The 19,840-nt window shown below is 44.7% G+C and overlaps 1 protein-coding gene across 1 annotated transcript in view; it reads left to right on the plus strand.

Annotated features, from left to right (window-relative positions):
• The window catches only part of KSR2 (kinase suppressor of ras 2), a 497,941-nt gene that overhangs the window by 365,104 nt on the left and 112,997 nt on the right, over positions 1-19,840 (plus strand). Inside the window, exon 6 of the mRNA XM_010368261.2 lies at positions 19,399-19,468. Coding sequence (XP_010366563.2) covers positions 19,399-19,468 — 70 coding nt within the window. The remainder of the gene's footprint in view (positions 1-19,398; positions 19,469-19,840) is intronic.

Here is a 19,840-nt window from a genome sequence, read left to right on the forward strand (position 1 = left end):
ACTGCATGGCTTAGGACAACATTTATTCTTTCACAGTCCTGGAGGCTAGAAGTCCAAAATCAAGATGTAGGCAGGGCCATGCTCTCTCTGAAGGCTCTAGGGGAGGGTCCTTCCTTGCCTCTTCCAGCTTCTGGTGGTGGTCAGCATCCTTGGCATTCGCTGGCTTGTAGATGCATCACTCCAGTCTCTGCCTCCGTGGTCTCGTAGTGTTCTCCCTGTCTGTGTTCCTGCATCGTCTTCCCTCTGTGTGGGTGTCTGTGTCCATTTTCCCCTGTGCTGAGAAGACTTGGATTAGGGCCCACACAAACCCAGGATGGCATCATCTTAACTTGATTACATCTGCAAAGACCCTATCTCCAAATAAAGTCACATTTGGAGGTTCCAGGTGAATGTAAATTTTGGGGAAGGACACTATTTAATCTAGTAATTAGGTACCCCCCAAGATGTTTGATTCTAAACAAGTAAGCACAGACAATTTATGTCTTGTTAGATGCACTTGGAAGCTGAGTAGAAGTGAGCAGAGAGAGACAAATATTAGCTAAGCACCTACTAAGTGCTAGGCACTGTTCTAAGCACTTGTTTGATCCTATGAGGAACTTAAGAACTTGCCCAAAGTTTTATAGCTGACAAGTAGCAGAATTAGGATGCCAACGCCAGCAACTAGACTCCAGATGCTCATGTAATCCTATAGCCACCACGCAGAGCTGCTGCTTAAATTCTCATACTGCAGATAAGTAAGTAAACAGTCTTAAAGGGGGCAAAAGACTCATCCAGGGGCCAAGCTGAGATGTGACTTCAGGACAGTAACCTCGCTCTGTCCAGAACATAGGAGTCCCCAGCCCCTGCTCGACCCCCATGCCTTTAACATTTCTTCCTTGAAGTACAGAGAACATCTTTTGCCTGCCCTCTCCTTAGGGTAATATCTAGGGATGAAAGAAGCTAACATGCAAAAAGAGTCATCCGGAAGCTTTCAGTGGGGTTTGGAAAACCCTGAGCTGGCTCTAAGCATTCACCCATGAAAACACCTTTCAGCCTTTAGAGAATCAAGGTCCTATTGACAAAGTGCAAACATGTTGACATTCCCTTGGAGGCTGTACTTGCTGCCTGCTCCAAGGTGAGCGGCATAGATCAGGCCTGTGAATGTGCTTCTTTAGGAGTTCATCAATCCTGCCTTTGTTTTGTACATAAGTGAGAATGATCACATTGAACAAATCCATCATTAGGCTGTGTTCTTTTCTACAAGAATAGGAACACCAGGTAAAGGAGACGGAGGGCGTGGTCCAGGGACGCATTCGGAGCCAAACTTCTTGGAGAATGGGGGCAGGTGTCAGAGCACACTGGTTCTGAAAACACGTCTGATTGCATATGCACCCATCCATCAGGCCCAGATTCGACACCTCTTCCTTTCCCCACTGACTATCAATCCCATGGCTTTTGAAAAACCTGGGGAAGATTGCATGTTAGGATTTGGTTTGCTGACTTTGAGAAGTGGCAACCTGGGACTGCTTTGTGAATTTGTTTTCCTCTTGGATAGTTGCAATCAGATCATCTTTGAGCATTGGCCCTGAGTTCCTTTTTGGGCTCAGACCCATTTCTCAATGATTAGCCAGGATTGGCCATTTTGTCCTTAGGTATAGGGCTGAGTCACTACAGCTGGGAGTGGTGGCTGCTCTGAGAACTTGCAGGTCACTCAAAGAAGACAATGAACCATTTGTCTGGTAGAACCTGTGGCAGCTTGACTGACCTGGGAGGGTTATAGGAGTGACAGGCTTAGGCATTGTAGTACCCAGGCTCGCTCCAAGTCTGAACAACATTAGGTGGGATCTTCTGTGATATTTCCTTGTTCCCCATCTCTTTCCATTGTCTCCCCCACCGTGGTCACCGTTCAAGCCACCTGCTTAATAAATAGTTGGCAGTACAGTCAAGAGCTTTAAGATGTTGAGTCTTCTTCAGTGATCTCCCTCCTTCTTGTGCATTCTTGAAATCGTTGATCTAGGGCAGTGGTTTCCAGTCTGGGGAAACGTTGCCTCTCCACCCCCAGGGACATTTGGAAATGTTTAGATACATTTTTCTTGGTCACAGCTTGGGGAGGACAGGGCTCCTGGCATCTAGTAGGTAAGAGGCCAGGGATGCTGCTGACTGTCTTATAATGCACAGGATAGCCCCCACCAGAGAGAATGGAGTAACCCCAAATGTCAACAGCGCTGAGGTTGGGAAATCCTTGATTTAGGTCAGTGGATCTCCAAATTCAGTCCCAAGAGAGTGCCATTAGTATCAGTCATCTTCTAGAACTTGTTAGAAATGCAGATTCTTTGTCTCACTGAATCAGCAACTCTGGGGAAGAAATCCAGCAATTGATGTTTTAACAACCCACGCTTCCCCCAGAACTCTGATGCATGAAGTTTGGAAACCAGTGACCTGGAGTCATTGGTGCTATAAAAGGCCAAGAGAGGCACTTGCAGGTGGGGGTCTCATTAAATGGCTGACATGCAACTGACTTTGGAGTCCAGCTTCTCAATCCCGATTGTGTTTCCATCCCATTTGGAGTTGTGTCCAATTATTAAGTTGGCGCACAAGTTATTGCAGTTTTTGCCATTATACAAACAGCTAACACTCAACATCAGTGCCTCTTATCAGTCTGAGAGGCCAAATCATTTTCTAGGTGAATTAAAATGCCGGTGAATGACTGTTACAGGTGAGAGCATGCCTTTGGTTTTTGTCTGATGGCGCCTTCCCTTGTGGACTTAGTAGATTAAATTGTTTATTTCCAGGAAAGGTCGGGGGAGGACTTCATTTGTTTTGATTTTCATGGAGTATTGGATCTTATTCACAGATATTACCAGAGCAGACCCATCACTTCAGGCTGCTAGGTCACATATAGAATAAACAGACTTGGTTTTTTTTTTTTTTTTTTTTTTTTTTTTTCCTGTGGGAAATTCCTGATAAAGAAAGCAGCAAGAAATTCCTTACTCCTCTGCAAATGACATGAGTACAGTGTTCTCAAAACAAGATATACAGATGGTCAGCAAACGTATGAAAAAAATGCTCAACATCACTAATTATCAGGGAAATGCAAATCAAAACCACAATGCAATACCACCTCACTCCTGCAAGAATGGCCATAATAAAAAAATTTTAAAAAATAATAGATGTTAGCATGGATGTGGTGAAAATGGAACACTTTTATACTGCTGGTGGGAATGTAAACTGGTACAACCACTATGGAAAACAGTATGGAGATTCCTTAAAGAACTGTAAGCAGAGCTACCATTCAATCCAGCAATCCCACTAGAGAAGTCATTATATGAAAAAGATACTTGCACATGCATGTTTATAGCAGCACAATTCACAATTGCAAAAATATAGAACCAATCCAAATGCCCATCAATCAACGAGTGGATCAACAAAATGTGGTATATATATACACCATGGAATACTACTGAGCCATAAAAAGAAATGAAATCATGGTATTTGCAGAAACCTGGATGGAGTCGGAGATCATTATTCTGAGTGAAGTAACTCAGGAATGGAAAACCAAATATTGTATCTTCTCAATTCTGAGTGGGATCTAAGCTATGGGGATGCAAAGGCATAAGAATGATATAATGGACTTTGGGGACCCAGAGGGAAGGGTGAGAGGGGGCTGAGGGATAAAAGACTACACATTGGGTGCAGTGTCCACTGCTTGGGTGATAGGTGCACCAAAATCTAGAAATCACCAGTAAAGAACTTATCCATGAAACCAAAAACCACCTGTCCCCCAAAATCTATTGAAATAAAATTAAAAAACAGAAATTTCCCACTCCTCCTTGTGTTGAGAAAGTTACTGAACTTCTCTGATCTGCAGTTTTCTCTCCTGTGTAATGGGAGATAGTCCTGAACTCTCAGGTTGCTGTGAGGATCCTGGACATAGAACACCAGGCGTGGAATAGGAGCTTGATAAATAAATGTCCAGTTATGCCTGTTATTTGAAAGAGTTGGGAAGTATTAGACTGGTGCAAAAGTAATAGTAGGTTGATGCAAAGGTAACTGGTGAATATTTAATACATGGCTACATTGGTTTCCCATTGCTGCTGCAACAAATTATCATACAATCAGTGGCTGAAAACAACACAAACATATTTTTTAATCATTCCAGAGGTCGTAATTCCAAGACAAATCTTGTGGGGCTGAAATCAGGGCATTGGCAGGGCCGCTTCCTTGTAGAGGCTCTCGGGAAGAATGAGCCTCTACATCTTTCCCATCTTTCAGAGGCAGCGCTCCTTCCTTGTCTCATGGTTTTGCCTCCCATTTTCTCCCTTCCTCCCTGTTGTGGTCACATCACCCTCTTCTTCCTTTGATCCTCTTGCCTCTCTTTCATAAGGATCCTTATAATTACATCTTGGGCTCACCTGGATAATCCAGAAGGATTCCCCATAACAAGATCTTTTATTTAATCACATCTTCAAAGTCCCTTTTGCCATATAAAGTATTATGTTGGTGCAAAAGTAATTGCGATTTTTTGGCAATTACTTTCGCACGAACCTAATAACAGTCACTGATTCCAGCGATTAGCACCTGCAATCTTTGGCGGGGCTGGGCATTATTCAGTCTACCACAGTGACTAAAGTCATTAGCCACTCTATAAATAAACTCCTCAGGTCACCAAGGAAGAAGGATTGGCTTTGGCCCAAGAATTCAGCTGTCTCTTGTTTGGGACATCTGCTGCATACCACTATTACATTGATGATGTTTTCCATGCCCTTGTACAGGAGATACGTAGAAAAGAAAAAGGAGGCAGTACTGGCCATTGAGAAAAATGTCTAAGCGTAAAAACGGTGTATGGAAGAGGCTAAAATCACCATTCCAGAAAAAGAAAGATTCATTAACTTGAAAGGAAGATGTGAAATGTTTAACTGAGAACCACGATACTTTATCAAAGCAGTCCAGTAACACAGTGCTTTATCAAAACAACAGTGAGCCTGGTGCTTGCTCTTCCTCCTGTTATGACCCTTATTTTAGCAGTAACTGATTAGCAGGACATGCCTACTAGGAGATTTTAATGATGTGGTCTTTAAAGTATTGTTTCTTAGTTAATTATGATTCATAAACCCAGTGGAGCATTGTCTACTTTTAAATTGCCACATTAGAATTTGCCCTACCAAGCTTTTGGGTTCTGTTGTGCTGATGTTAATTAATTAATGTAAATTTGTTTATACCCAGGAGAATATGTAAAATAAATAAATACGTAAATAAATAAATGACTTGTTTGTAGGAGACCCAATAGCGAAAAGGCCCTGACACTGTTTCGCTACAAGGTGATGTCTGGGTAGGTGTTCATTGGTGCGTTATGGCAGGTGGGAAGTGGCAGACACTACCCATTGGTTGTCAGAGTGAGATGCTTGGTGATATGGTTTGACTGTGTCCCCACCCAAATCTCATCTTGAACTGTAGCTTCCATAATTCCCATGTGTCATGGGAGGGACTTGGGGAGAGGTGATTGAATCATGGGGGCAGGTCATTCCCTTGCTGTTCTCATGATAGTAAATAAGAATCATGAGATCTGATGGTTTTATAAAGAGGAGTTCCCCTACACACGTTCTGTCTTGCCTGCTGCCATGTAAGACATGCCTTTCGCCTTCTGCTATGATTGTGAGGCCTCCCCAGCCGTATGGAACTGTGAGTCTATCAAACCTCTTTTTCTGTGTAAATTACCCAGTCTCAGGTATGTCTTTATTAGCAGCATGAGAACAGAGGGAAGGGGAGGGGAGGGGAGGGGAGGGGAGGGGAGGGGAGGGGAGGGAAGGGAAAAGGAAGGAAAGAAGGAAGGAAGGAAGGAAGGAAGGAAGGAAGGAAGGAAGGAAGGAAGGAAGGAAGGAAGGGAGGGAGGGAGGGAGGGAGGGAGGAGAAGGGAGGGAGGGAGAGAGGAAGGGTAACTGGAGAAGCTCCAGGGGCTCAAATGATGTGTCAGCCCTTCCTTCCCGTGTCTTTGCCTGAACCAATCACCGTGGTCAGAATGCTGTGGCCTTACCAAGCCTTGGTCAAACACTCTCTTCTGAGACTGGAAGGGACTCAGCCTGCTGTGGGACATTGGAATGGTAGTTTCCCAGTGGAAAATCAGGCTGCTGCTACTTTCTTCAGAAGTAACTGATAGGAGGGACAGGCCTACTAGGAGATTTTAATGAGATGGTCTTCAAAGTATTGTCTCTTAGTTAATTATGATGTATTAACCCAGCGGAGCACTGTCTGCACATTAGAATTTGATCTAGCAATGTTTAGGGCTCTGTGGCACTGGTGTGAATTAATTAGTATAAATTTGTGTATACCCAGAAGAATATGTAAAGTAAATAAATAAACAAACTCCTTTGTAGGAGACTCAGTAGCGAAAAGGCCCTGTCATTGTGTTGGGCTATAAGGTGACATCTAGGTAGGTGTTTTGAAGAAAGAGGAATGGGCTCTGAGCTTGCGCATGTATCCAGAGCCAAAGAGCTCTGCCTCTGGATGGGCTGGGAGGGTCAGGCTCTGCCTCGCCTTTCATGGTGACTGAGCCTGTTTTTAGATCTGTCCATGCATTTAATGGATTGTATCAGGCTATGGAGATCTAGGTCCCTTCCTGTCTTTCTAGGCAGGGATTTCCAGTTAGGCACTATTGACATTTGGAGCTGGACAATGTTTTGTTGGAGGAAGCTGTTCTGTTCGTTTGTAGCATCCCTGGTCTCTACCCAGTAGATACCAGTAAGACTCCTCCCCATCGAGTTGTGACAACCAAAAATGTCAGCACACATTGCCAAATGTCCCCTAGGGGTCAACAGGGCTTACGGTTGAGAGCTGTTTCTCTAGGTTAACTTTGTTTATTTGTTAGGAGTTGGGCTGGTTTAACTCTTGTTGGGGGGGAATCCCTTCCTTATCACCAAGTTCTTGGGGGTATGGGGACTCTTTGTATCCTCCCTCTACTGATAACACCTCTCACTGATAAACCATAGCCCTATTGCCAGAGGTATCCTGCCTCAGAGGTCTCACTTTCAGGGATGCAATCAGCACCTGTCACAACCCTGTCGCCTCAGCAGGCTTCCTGGCCTCACTTGGGGATGCTTCAGAAAGATTGGCTTTGGAATATGGACACCCAGTCTTGAACTTGTACATTATTTATCATGAGACTGTCCCCACCATGTCTGCAAACTACAGACAGTGTGACATCTCTTCAGATGGCACTTTAAGTCTCAGGAAACTGAGAGAGAGAGACAGTCTATTGCCTGAAGTTCAGAGCCCCATGATGCCTGGTGTCTTGGGTTTCCGAAAGCCTGGCTGGGGTCTTTGGCAGCAAGCTTATCTGGTGTGTCCCCAGCAGTCCATCCAGGCAGTAAATTCCACAGAATGGTTCTGTAGGGGGAACTTCTCAGCAGCCCTTTGTTTTGTGGACAATTAACTTCCACTGAACATTAACTAGAGAGTGGCTACATAATGAGAAACATCATATTTCCATCAGGGGAGAATTTCAGCTCAGACAACTCCGAATGGCTCTGATTTAAGATCCATAAACTCAGTTCAAGGCGATAAATATGTAAGTAATTGATGATGTAGTGTGTGAGGAACTTAAGACCCATCCATCACACCCGGGCAGGCAAGGGCTGTGGACACGCTCTGAGAATAGGATGATAGAAGGGGAATAAATGGTAAGAAGGACCTAGACAGTTCTGTCCCCTGCATAACTCACCACAGCTTCTCTCTACGGTCATGGCTTCCTTCCCAAAAGAGCCTCTTCCCATATTTTGTCTTCTCCAGCCAGGAAGAGAGACAGCTAAGAAAAGCTAAAAGCAAGCAGCTGAATTGCTCTAGGGGCCATCTGCCTCTTAATGCATACCTACTATTGCCAGGTACCTGCTTCATTTCCCAGTGTCTGATCCTCAGGTAAACCCTGAAGGATGGATTTCATGGCCCCCATTTTACAGAGGAGGATATGCACAGAGGGAAAGAGTCAGATGACAGGACACACAAGCACAGAGCTAGAATTCTGACTCAGGCCTGCATCTGTAAATTAATTCCATTTTGCCCATTCCAACTCAGGCAAAAGAGGGGGTTTGCATCCCCTCATTTGCCAGGATTTGGGAACATGCAATCCACAAACAAGTCTTCACCAGTTTCTGGGTCTAAATGTCAAGCCCAACTTGCAGATTCCAGGCTGTGGTCTGAGTGTCTCCCATCTTCCCCTGCCCCACACCTGTCAAGCTACTACTGTTTCTGTTGGTTTATTTCAATGTGAGGCCATTTACAATGGAAATTGATGGAGCACAGGGCTGGCTGTTATTCTCCCTTCACAGGGACATTTGCGGTGATGGCAATGTGGGGTCTCTGTCAACTCTTGTTTTGTCCTCATTTAAGCCTGAGTCAGGCAGGGGAAGCCAACTTCTTTCAATTAGCATTTTCCTTTGGGTCAAGGAGACAGTCCTGTATATACGTGGGTTGACATGGCTCTGCACCGCTAGCCAGGCCCCATGCTTCTCCAGGTCTCCAAGCTGCCTCTGCACATGCTCAGGGCTGCTCTCCTCTTTCTAGACCATGTTCCCTTCCTCTTCCCAGACCATAGCGGTAAAATTATATCAAGGGGAAATTTGAAGGGAAGGTTTGGGGGTGGGGCCAGGAGAGGGAAGAAAGATACGTTTTCAAACATGTCTCATCTTTAGATTCAAATGAAGATTGATAATTAATGACACTCCCCTCTCTGATCCATGGGACGGTGTCTTGTGCCTCACCCCCTGATTGGCCACCAGTGTCCCCACGCCACTTGCATGCCTACCCGACCTACTGTTACCATCTTGGATTCTTCATCCATCATCAACACAAGGAAGATCATTACTCCTGTGGTACCCAGGTCTCCCATTGTTTGGTTACAAAGTTAAAAATCCCTGATGCACTTTAATAAATTCAGCAGTGAGCACATTATGAAACTGTAATTAAATGCCTCAGCCATCTTCTCTTTCCTTACTGGCAATGAAACTTAATTGAGGCCATCTGAGAAAGGCTGAAATAAATCACAGGTGATGACTCTAGGATCCACATTTCTCATTGGGAGAGGAAGGGATGTTATCACTGTCCCTACATTTGATTTAGGGCAAATTAAGGGGATCCCAGCTTGACGGTTATGTGCCAGGACTCAGACATGAGGTGGTGGTGGTCTTTTCAAAAAGGGGAAAGTGGACCCGGCACAGTGGCTCATGCCTGTGATCCCAGCACTTTGGGAGGATCACCTGAGGTCAGGAGTTAAAGACCAGCTGGCCAATGTGGTGAAACCCTGTCTCTACTAAAAATACAAAAATTAGCCAGGCATGGTGGTGGGCACCTGTAATCCCAGCTACTTGGGAGGCTGAGGCAGGAGAATCACTTGAACCTGGGAGGCGGAGGTTGCAGTGAGTGGAGATTGCTCCATTGCATTCCAGCCTGGGTGAAAGAGTGAGACTCTGTCTAAAAAAAAAAAAAAAAAAAGTTGGGGGGAAAGTGATTCTGAGGGTGAATATGTGAATATTAGAATGAATACATTCATATATCCTCACTAGATCCTGAAGGTGTTTCTAGTTTAGTATAACCATTTATTTATTTATTTATTTTGAGACAGAATCTCACTCTATTGCCCAGGCTGGAGTCCAGTGGCACAATCACAGCTCACTGCAACCTCCACCTCCTGAGTTCCAGCAATTCTCATGCCTCAACCTCCCAAGTAGCTGGGATTACAGGCGTGAGCCACCATGCCCAGCTAACTTTTGTATTCTTTTTTTAGTAGAGATGGAGTTTTGCCATGTTGGCGAGGCTGGTCTTGAACCCCTGACCTCAAGAGATCCACCCACTTCTGCCTCCCAAAGTGCTGGGATTATAGACGTGAGCCACTATACCATTTTTTTTTTTTTTTAACCAGGGGTGGGACCAGGTGGAATGGGTGATGGAAGAGAGTGGTGATGACAACTTTCCTGTGATGTCGTCCCTCACATCCTCTCCAGTGTCCTACCTCTAGCCCCCACATATCAGCCCTTCATCTGCTTTGCTGCCATTGGTGCAGTGCCTTCACCACTCACCGGTCCTACCAATATCAGCTGCTACCTGGAGACACTCCTAGCAGGGCATCTCCTATCTCTATCTCATCCGTGACCACCACCACTGCCTCCAGTTGTAACTTAGAGAGAAGACTCCCCCAGGTCTCAGCTGTGTCATGGTGCTTTATCAGATGCACGGGGCATTTCTTCCTCTTCTGCCTGGGATCAGCATATTCCTTCCCCTGGAGGAAGACTCCTCCAGGTCTTCTCTCTGCTTTGATAGAGTGACAACTAGAAAATCAAATTCTTTAATCCAGACAGAAGCAGTGAGAGGAGAGAGTTAATTTTTCTTTTCCTCTGCCACTATGAGTTGACCCAGATTTCAGAAGTTGCATATAGAGACATTGCCCCCTCATGGATTATTCTACCAAGAGACAGTGAGGGGTTGAAAGAACACAGCATTGGGCTATCATCTTGACTGGGCTGCTTGCAAGTCCTCCTTGTCTGGCTCTTCTCTTCTGCAAAATGGGGATCAAAACAATGCACCTCACAGGGTGCTAGGATTAAGTGGGCAGTGGGGTGACACCAAGTGGTTTTATGTATTTTGGCTTGGAGACTACAGACTGTTTATCTAAGGATTCCTACCATGTAAGTGGCAGAAGGGGATCCTGAACCCTGGTCTTCTGGCTCCATGGAAAAAAATCTGTCTGCTGATTAGCCAAGAAAATGAGTTTCAAAGCTGTAAATCAGGACTTGGCACTCATTTTCTTTAAAGGGCCAGGTAATAAATATTTTTCTGTTTGGTGGACCATACTGTCTCTGTTACAACTACTACTGCTGTTGTAGACAATATGTCAATGAGTGGGTGTGGCTGTGTGCCAATCGAACTTTATGAAATTAGGCAGTGAGTTGAATTTGGCCTGAGGGTCAAGTTTGCCAACTCAGGCCCTAAGTCATAGTCCGTACAGAGATTTGTCATTTTCTAACTGATGTGTTAAATTCAAGAGGCAGAGTGATGATGACAATGACAAAAACAATAATAACAATACTACATCAGACACTCAGTGGATCACTGTTCCAATTATGTCACCCCACTTTATCCTCCTACCAATTTTATGAGGGAGATACAATGACCTCTTTTTTTATAGGAGAAACCGAGTCTCAGAAAAGTAAGAGTACCAAGATTCCATAGCTCGTAAGTGGCAGAGCTGGTGTTTGTCACAGGTGTGCTCATGTCAAAGTCCCATGCTCTCTCTCCCACACTCCACTGGGCAAGTTGATTGCCCTTGAGGCCCTTCCTGTTCAGAAATATGCTACTCTGTCTCCAGAGGAGGTCCACACTCAAGGTCTTGTCTCTAACTTAAACTCCACACATGCATGGATTGCTTTGATCCTAATATTTGCATTCCTGCAATGGACAGGAACTGAGGCCATAGTCTCAATAGCTTAGCCATTGCCCATTGTTTTGTCTCAATGTCATGGGAGTCCCAGGAAACTTCTGTGAAATCCCTGTATATGATCCCTTCCATCGGGGATCCTTGCTCACCCCTAGCATCTCTTACCACTGTCAGTCCTCTCTGCCTTATTTCTTCCCTGATGACATGAAACCAAAGCCCACCCTGGTCTGTGCACTCACCAGTGCCAAGGGGTTCCATGGAAGCCTCCATAGCCATCAAGGGTCCCAGATGATGATGTTTGGATCTTGGGAGATGAGTGTCATTGTTTCAGGGAGAAAATTGTGTCCAACTCCATGAAGAAACGCAATTTGGCCCTGAAGCATCATGGAGCTGTAACCTTTAGAAACTGCACATGATTAAAATACTTTCAGATCTGATATATTTGAGCTGCATATTAAAGCAAATAGAGTTATCCTCTGCTATGTGAATGACATCATGAGCAGCTTTAATCTAGGATTGGTTGGCACCTTGGATAAATCAGTGGGATTTTAGCTGGTGATTTGCCTGTGACTCCGAAGAAAAGTTTAATGGTCTAAGTTTTATTAGTTTCAGTTACCTTTAGGCTCAATGAATTTGCTAGTTGATTTGAATGCAGCACCTCTGCTGAGTTCTCACTCAGTCTGTCATGTCCCTGGGCTGGAAGTTTAAGGGCAGTTTGGAACTTCCAGTTCTTTGTGTTACTTCTGAGGATGAGCTCTTGGGTTCAGATCTGAGCTTTAGCACCTAAAAGGGAATTATGGAGACTAAGTGAAATAATACATCTAAATCACATAATCTAGGTCCCGCTGTGTAGTAGGTGCTTAATAAAAGTTAGCTATTATGTTTAATAATATTATGTGCTCAGAGGTCTTTATCTCCATGGAAACATTTAGGGTAGAGTAGCTCCTTATTTATCCAACAGGGTTTAGATATTCAAAGACTGCAATAAACTATTTCTTGTAGTCCTTTTCAACTCTAGACTGGCATGGCTTTTAAGATAATTTTTACATTTATCTCAGAAGGGGACATAGTATGGAGCTGGATAGAAGGCTTTAATTTTATAGGAAACTGGGTTCAACTCTGGAGTTCACGATATTTGGTGAACTTTAGCTATATGACTTTGAACAGTTTAGTTATCCTTACTTTCCTTATCTGTAAACTGGGGATACAAACTCATAAGACTGTGTGGATTAAATGAAGACATAGCTGCAAGATACATGTAATAAATATGTCTGAGCATTGCTCTCATGCTCAGAATACAGAATACTCTTTGTGCATTATGCTACTTAGTCTTCAAACAACACAGTGAGGTACAGTGGGCACTATTATTTACTCACAGTTTTTGCCTGATGACATTGAAGCTCATGGGGTTGTCACTTGCCCAGAGACACACAGCAGATCACATCCCACATCTACCTCAATTTGCCATCTGTGAAATTGTTATAATGTGTACTTTCTTCCCTACCACACAGAGTATTTTGAGGATAAATCAGTTCAGATTTGCTCTGAGTCTGATAAAGTTATATCTAAGATCTCCCAGGGCCACGTAAGTTTCTCATTAACCAGAAAAACACCAGTTTCAGCCAGGACTTGACTACCAGTCCATTCATTTGTTCGTCATTCATTTGTCCATTAAACATACATTTAATATTCTTTGAGCAGATCCTGAGCTAGACACTTGGGGATACGGTGACAGATGAGACCCAGGCCCAAACCCCAAAATCTCCCAGCCTAGTATCATTTGTCCCCATAGCAGATAAATTGCAAAGAATAATTTTTTTAAATTGGCTTTGCTTTCTTTCTGTGGCTACCTCTTTATCCTCACCTGCTTGGGTTTGGGAATGCAAATCCCATGAAAATTTCTTCAGAAACTCTCCTCTAAGGTCAGTCTATGCCACAGCATAGTAAAAGTACTCTGTTAGCTTCTGAAAAATAATACAAACTCTGGGGCCAATGAGTACCCCCCCTTTGCTTTTCCCGGGGACATTGAGGAGTGATGGGATGTGGATTTTTTATGAGGGGCTGTGGGTGGGATCATGACAGCTCCGGTGGGAAAGGCCTGGGTTGGGAGAATGACCTTGGGAAGGAATGATCTTGTCAGGGTTAGGGCTGTAGCGCTGGACCTGGGTAGGGGTTGGGGTGATGGAGCATTGATGCGGGGATAGGGAGGTGGGGAGGCCCTCCCTGTTTTTTCCAGTTAACCGACCCCTCGACCGCCAGAGGGAGCTCTTAAATCCACACTGCCCAGCACAGCGTCCGCCTTCCATTCTAACGCACATCCGGGCTCCCATTGCCGTAAAACAACCCCAAGCGTCGGTACTGTTTCATTTTCCTCAGGGACTCTTATTTCTTGGCTCATTTACTTTCTGTACTTTCCCCCTGTAGACTCTAAGCTCAAAAAACATGGTTATCCTGTTCACCATATCCCCTTGAAACCATGCCTGGAATAAGGTAGGTGCTGTGTCAGTTTCCCATGGCTGCTGTGACAAACGGCCACCAACTCAGTGGCTGAAAACAACACAGATTTATTATCTTACAGTTCTGGGGGTCAGAAGTCCGAAATGGATGCCAATGGGATTAAGATCAGGGTGTCGGCAGAGCTGGTTCCTTCTGGAAGCTCTAGAGGAGAATCCATTCTCACCTTTTCTAACTATGTGCCTTGGCTGGTGTCCCACCTCCTCCTTCAAAACCAGCAATTGCATCACTCTGACCTCGGCTTTCATTGTCACCTCCCCTTCTCTGACCTCTGACTCTCACCCTCCTCCCTCCGTCTTATACGGGCCTATGGTGACATTGGGTCCACCCGTGTAATCCAGGGTAACCTCTCCATCTCAAGATAATTAACTTGATCACATCTTCAGCATCTCTTTTTGCTGGATAAGATAACATACTCCCAGGTTCCAGGGATTAGGACGTGGTCATCTTTTGAGTAGGACAGGAACATTATGCTATTATGCTATTACATCACCTCCCAGGCCTCCTGTGTCCTTCCCAGACAGAGGAGGCCTTGGCAGTATAGGATGGGTTGAGCAGGGTGTTGGAGGGAAGTCTGGACTAAAAGCATCCAGTTTGTTTCTGTCTGCAGTTTAAATCCCAACTCAGTCACTTATCAGCTCTAGACAATTGCATATTGCTTCTAAGCCTCAATATTCCCATCTGTGAAAGGGAGATGAAATTCACTTCCTTTAATTGAGCCATGGCTCAATTAAAAATCCCCATTCTGGCATTTACTTGCATTTACTTTGGGCAGTCAGGATAACTTTTTAATTTCCTTGTTGAAATGGCACTAATGATCATGGCTGATATGCTACGTGTGTGTATACTCTGTAGTGTTTGTATTAATGAGATAATGTATGTCAAGGGTCTGTTTGACAGTAGTGCTTGGCACATGGTAACACAACAGACAGCAAATCTACTATTATTTTTCTTCTTTCTTTCTTTTCTTTTTTATTATTATTTTTATACTTTAAGTTCTAGGGTACATGTGCACAACATGCAGGTTTGTTACTTATGTATACATGTGTCATGTTGGTATGCTGCACCCATTAACTCGTCATTTACATTAGGTGTATCTCCTAATGCTATCCCTCCCCTCTTCTTTTCTTTCTTTCTTCTTCTTTTTTTTTCTTTCGGAGTTTCGTTCTTGTTGCCCAGGCTGGAGTGCAATGGCACAACCTTGGCTCACTGCAACCTCAGCCTCCCAGGTTCAAGTGATTCTCCTGCCTCAGCCTCCTGAGTAGCTGGGATTACAGGTGCCTGCCATAAACAAAAATAATTTGTTTTGTATTTTTAGTAGATACAGGGTTTTACCGTGTTGGCCAGGCTGGTCTCGAACTCCTGATCTCAGGTGATCCTCCCACCTTGGCCTCCCAAAGTATTGTGATTACAGGTGTGAGTCACCACACCCAGCCATATTTTTCTTATATCTTATTTTCTTCTTTCTTCTCCTCCTCTTCATTGTCACCCATTTTTCCCTGTATCTCTGTGTATATCCTCACGTATTTTTCCCGTGCCTAGCTCATCCATCAGGGAGCTTTCAAATCCACCAGGTCAGAGCCTGATTTTTCATCAAGCAGCTCTGTGTGGTATGGATGCTTTGTTAATGTTGGTTCCTTCTGTTGGGCCTTCTGTTTGTCCCTCTGACTGCTGAGATGATTCCAAAGACCAGGGCTCCTAGCTTTTCCCTCTTCTGTGCAAAACCCCTTCTGGGCAGATGCATTTCTCAGAAGACATCAATAGCTAGACCTGTGCAAGGGGAGAAGAAACCTCCCTCCTTCCGCCTCTTTCTCTTTCTGTGCACTAGAAATGAAAATATCTATGGAGAAATGTCTATTATTCTACTCCTGAGACCGTAGGCACCAGGGATGCACGAAATTCTGCCTCTGTGTCTGCATGACTTGTTATCAGAAAATTAGAGTAGAAAAGAAGCTTTTGTTCAGCTATGGAGACATCTTAATAGGTGCTTTGATTGTTAAACAGTTTCTGTATTGGTTTAATTGCTGTAAATGTTGTTTGTCTTCTCTGTTATGATAAGGCCTGGATTTTCATATATTTTTTCCCCTTCCCTTTCAACAGTTTTCCATTGCTTTAAGGCTTGCATTGGCAAGTTTAATAAAATCCAAATGAAGAAAGCAAAGAAAGGATCTCAAAGTTCAAATCTTCACGCCCACAAAGGAAGCCGTGTAGAGGTTATTATTGCTTGAGACTAATGATACTGCAGCCGCTTAATGTAATTGACAGAATTCACCCCTTCAACCAGATATTGGGAAATGAGACCAAACTACTAAACTTAATTACATCTATTTTTTGAAAAGGAGCTATAATTGAGAATAACTGAATATTAGGCTATGAACCTAATAGTGAGATGTGCTTATAATAAAAGAGGATTTGTTCTCTGCTGAGTTGAGCCTCAGAAGCACCATCTGGGGGATTTTTGGTGGAGGGGTGGTGGTAGTAAGGGAAGGAGTTGGCTAGAGAAACAGAGAAACATCTAGATCAGGAATTCTCTACCTTGGTGCTATTGACATTTTGGGCTGTTTAATTCTTTATAATGGGAGTCTGCCCTGTGCATTATAAGATGTTAAACAGTATCCATGCTGTCTCTCCACCAAATGCTGGTAACACACACACACACACACACACACACACAGAGTGTAACAACCAAAAATGTCCCCAGACATTGCCAGATATCCCCTAGGGGGAAAAAGCACTCCTCTGGTTGAGAACGGGGGTGCAGGGGCTCCTGGAAGACTTTGAAACAATTGCAGAGTTCCTCATTAAGAATCTGCAGGTACCTGACTGTGTGGCCTTTAGCAAGTCACTGCACTTCTCTTAGATCCTTTTGTCTTCCTTTGCACAGTGGGAATAATGATAGCCTGACCGCACAGAGGAATAGCTTCCAGGTATAAAATGCATAGCATAATGCCTAGCACCTACTGAGTAATCAATAAACTCGGTGTTTTTATTATAATAATCTTGGATTCAGCAAACATGTATTAAGTACTTTGCTTCAGGCACTATGCTTTGAGGTGGTGATGGAAAGATGAGATGTGGTTCCTGCTCTTGCAGAGGTGGAAAATATAGGCGGACCTGTTGGTACAATCTTATTCTTCACTCGTGGCAGACATTGCGAATCCGTTTCAGTGCCCTTTCCTATTGAGCCTCAGAATCCATTTTAACACACTTCTTTGGGCAGCCACTACTAGTGGCCCCTGAAATGAAACCCATTTAGCACTCCTAGTTTTGTAGATTTCCTGGTGAGGACGCTGACCCTTCCTCTCCGGCGCAGTCCTCCCATTCCCACCCATCCCTGGCACTGAAGAAAGCACCTGAGGGAGTTAATGGTGGAATCCCTCCTCCCATGTCTGACTTCAGTCCCCAAAAGAGATAGAAATAGAAAAATGCTCTCTTAAAAATTTTTTTCCTCTTATCTTTTCTATTTCCCTCAGAAATGGAAACAAGTAGTATAATGGGCTTGAGGTTGATGACATTTAGTTTTTACTTAAACCAAAGGAATCCCACAGGCTGTAATTCTGATTGATACATCATGCTCTCTCCCTCCTAGGTTTTCTCTGCCCTTTGGAGCTTGGGAAATCATTAGCTCTCTCATAAAGGATCCCAGCTTTACAAGGGCAGAATTGGGATTTCTGGAAACAGCTTTCAGATGGCTGCCGACGGTGTCAGACAGAATAGAGGAGCAAGTAGGTTGGGGGTTAAATGCTCTGTGATAGGTTCTGACATGCCCGGCTCCCCAAAGAGAGTGCCACTCCATAACAATTGCTGTGAAAAATGAGGAACTTGCAGTGAGCTGAGATCCGGCTACTGCACTCCAGCCTGGGCGGCAGAGCAAGACTCTGTCTCAAAAAAAAAAAAAAAAAAAAGAAAAATGAGGCATGCATTTGCAGCTCCAAACACAGGGAGCCGGCTCCATCCATCTGGCCTGAGAAATGAGAACTGGCGTGTAGGGTCAGGCACTTGCTGCTTCTCTCCCTGTCTGGTGGAGATTCCACAGGCAACACTGGTTGCCATTGTTTTACAGCTCTCTGGGGCCTGCAGGCTCTGCCAGAAGGATGGTGTGGGCAATGGGGAGTAGGGCGGAGGTGGGACCTGGTGCACAGGGTCTGTGGGAGAACCAGAACTCAGTCTGTAATGGAGTGATAGTACAGTTCATTGAGATTTCGCCTAAGGGGTGAAAGAAAAGACCAGATGGGGACAGGCATCTCATCTGAAGTTTGATTTTGTTTTGTTTCTTCCTCATTCCCATTCATCATACATCCACCCACCCACCCACCTGTCTATCCACTCACCTATCCATCATTCCATTCACCCGTCCGTCCATCCATCCCTCCATCCATCCATCCATCCACCCACCCATCTATCCATCTATTCATCCATCCACCCACTTACCCACCCTCCTATCCATCCATTCATCCACTCACCTATCCATCATTCCATTCACCCGTCCGTCCATCCATCCCTCCATCCATCCACCCACCCACCCACCCATCTATCCATCTATTCATCCATCCACCCACTTACCCACCCTCCTATCCATCCATTCATCCACTCACCCACCCACCTATCCATCCATCCATCCACTCACCCACCCACCTATCCATCCATCCATCCACTCACCCACCTGCCTATCCATCCATCCATCCACTCACCCACCTGCCTATCCATCCATCCTATCCATCCTACCTATCTATTCACTCATCCATCCACCTACTTACTCTTGCATAACTTTAGGTGGTGCATGGTTGGACATTATTAAAATAATTATCTATAATGTATAGAAATTGATATGGCTTTCTGCATAGGGTTTGCTTTTGAAATAAGTGTATTTAGCCAAAAATATTGGAGTCAGCCTAAAATGTTAAATAAATAACTTGGCAGTTGTACAGGGGCATGGCAGAAATGAGAAAAGCGTCACGTGCCTGGCTGCCACTGGGAATCCACTGCACTCTAACTTTCATGCAAGGGCATGTGTTCATTTCAGTTTCCTCGAACCTGAAATCACAGCTGCTGTGCAGCCTCTAAGGTATATGACCTAGAGCAAGCGACTTCATCTCTCCAACCCTTAGTTTTTTCTTCTGTAAGGTGAAGATGCTAGCAACCCCTATTCTTGGGGTCATTTGGAGAATGTAGCAAGCTAAGGCATGTGAATCACTTAGCACATGCTTGGCCCACACCAAGCACTCCGTAAATGGAAGTGATACTCCCTCTTATTCATTCCACAGCTGGCTTCATTTAAGGCATCCCCTGGCAGCCCAGCCCAGGGGACCTTGCATGAGTTGAGGTAACAAGCTAAACCAGTGTTCCACTTGGCTTTGGTTTAGCAAGTGATGGCAACTGGTGTCCTTCCTGAGGGTGACGAGCCCCCCCTTTTCCTTCCAGGGCTTGCCAGAGCCCACCCCAGTCTCTGACCCTTTGTGTAACAGGTTGTTCTCTTTTCTCTGTAGACACACTGTCTGTGCCACGTTGGTCCCCGCAGATCCCTCGCAGAGACCTCGGCAACTCCATCAAGCACAGGTAGGCTGGATTCCTGTGTGCACTGGTGCCTACTTCACAGCCCTGTGAGGGGTGGGGGCTCTGGCCCCTGCCCTGGGGTGAGAGAAGGCTGGGCTATTGAGCTCCAGCACCTACATCACCATGTCCCTTTCTCCTCTGCTAGGCTAAACTTTAAAGTGGCAACCAGGGGACTGAGACATCTGCTTCCTACTAATCTGACCCTTATAAAATTAGCATATAGCAGTTAAAAGCCAGGGCTTTGGAATCAGACTGACCCGTGTTCCAATCCTAGCTAGTATAGCTTTGCAACCTTGAGGAAGTTACTTAACCTTTCTGAGGCCTCAATTTTTTCCTTAGATAATTCTGCCTACCTATAGGGTGACTGTGCAGATT

The sequence above is a fragment of the Rhinopithecus roxellana genome, chromosome 10 (assembly GCF_007565055.1).
Source record: "Rhinopithecus roxellana isolate Shanxi Qingling chromosome 10, ASM756505v1, whole genome shotgun sequence".
NCBI classification, from domain to species: domain Eukaryota; kingdom Metazoa; phylum Chordata; class Mammalia; order Primates; family Cercopithecidae; genus Rhinopithecus; species Rhinopithecus roxellana.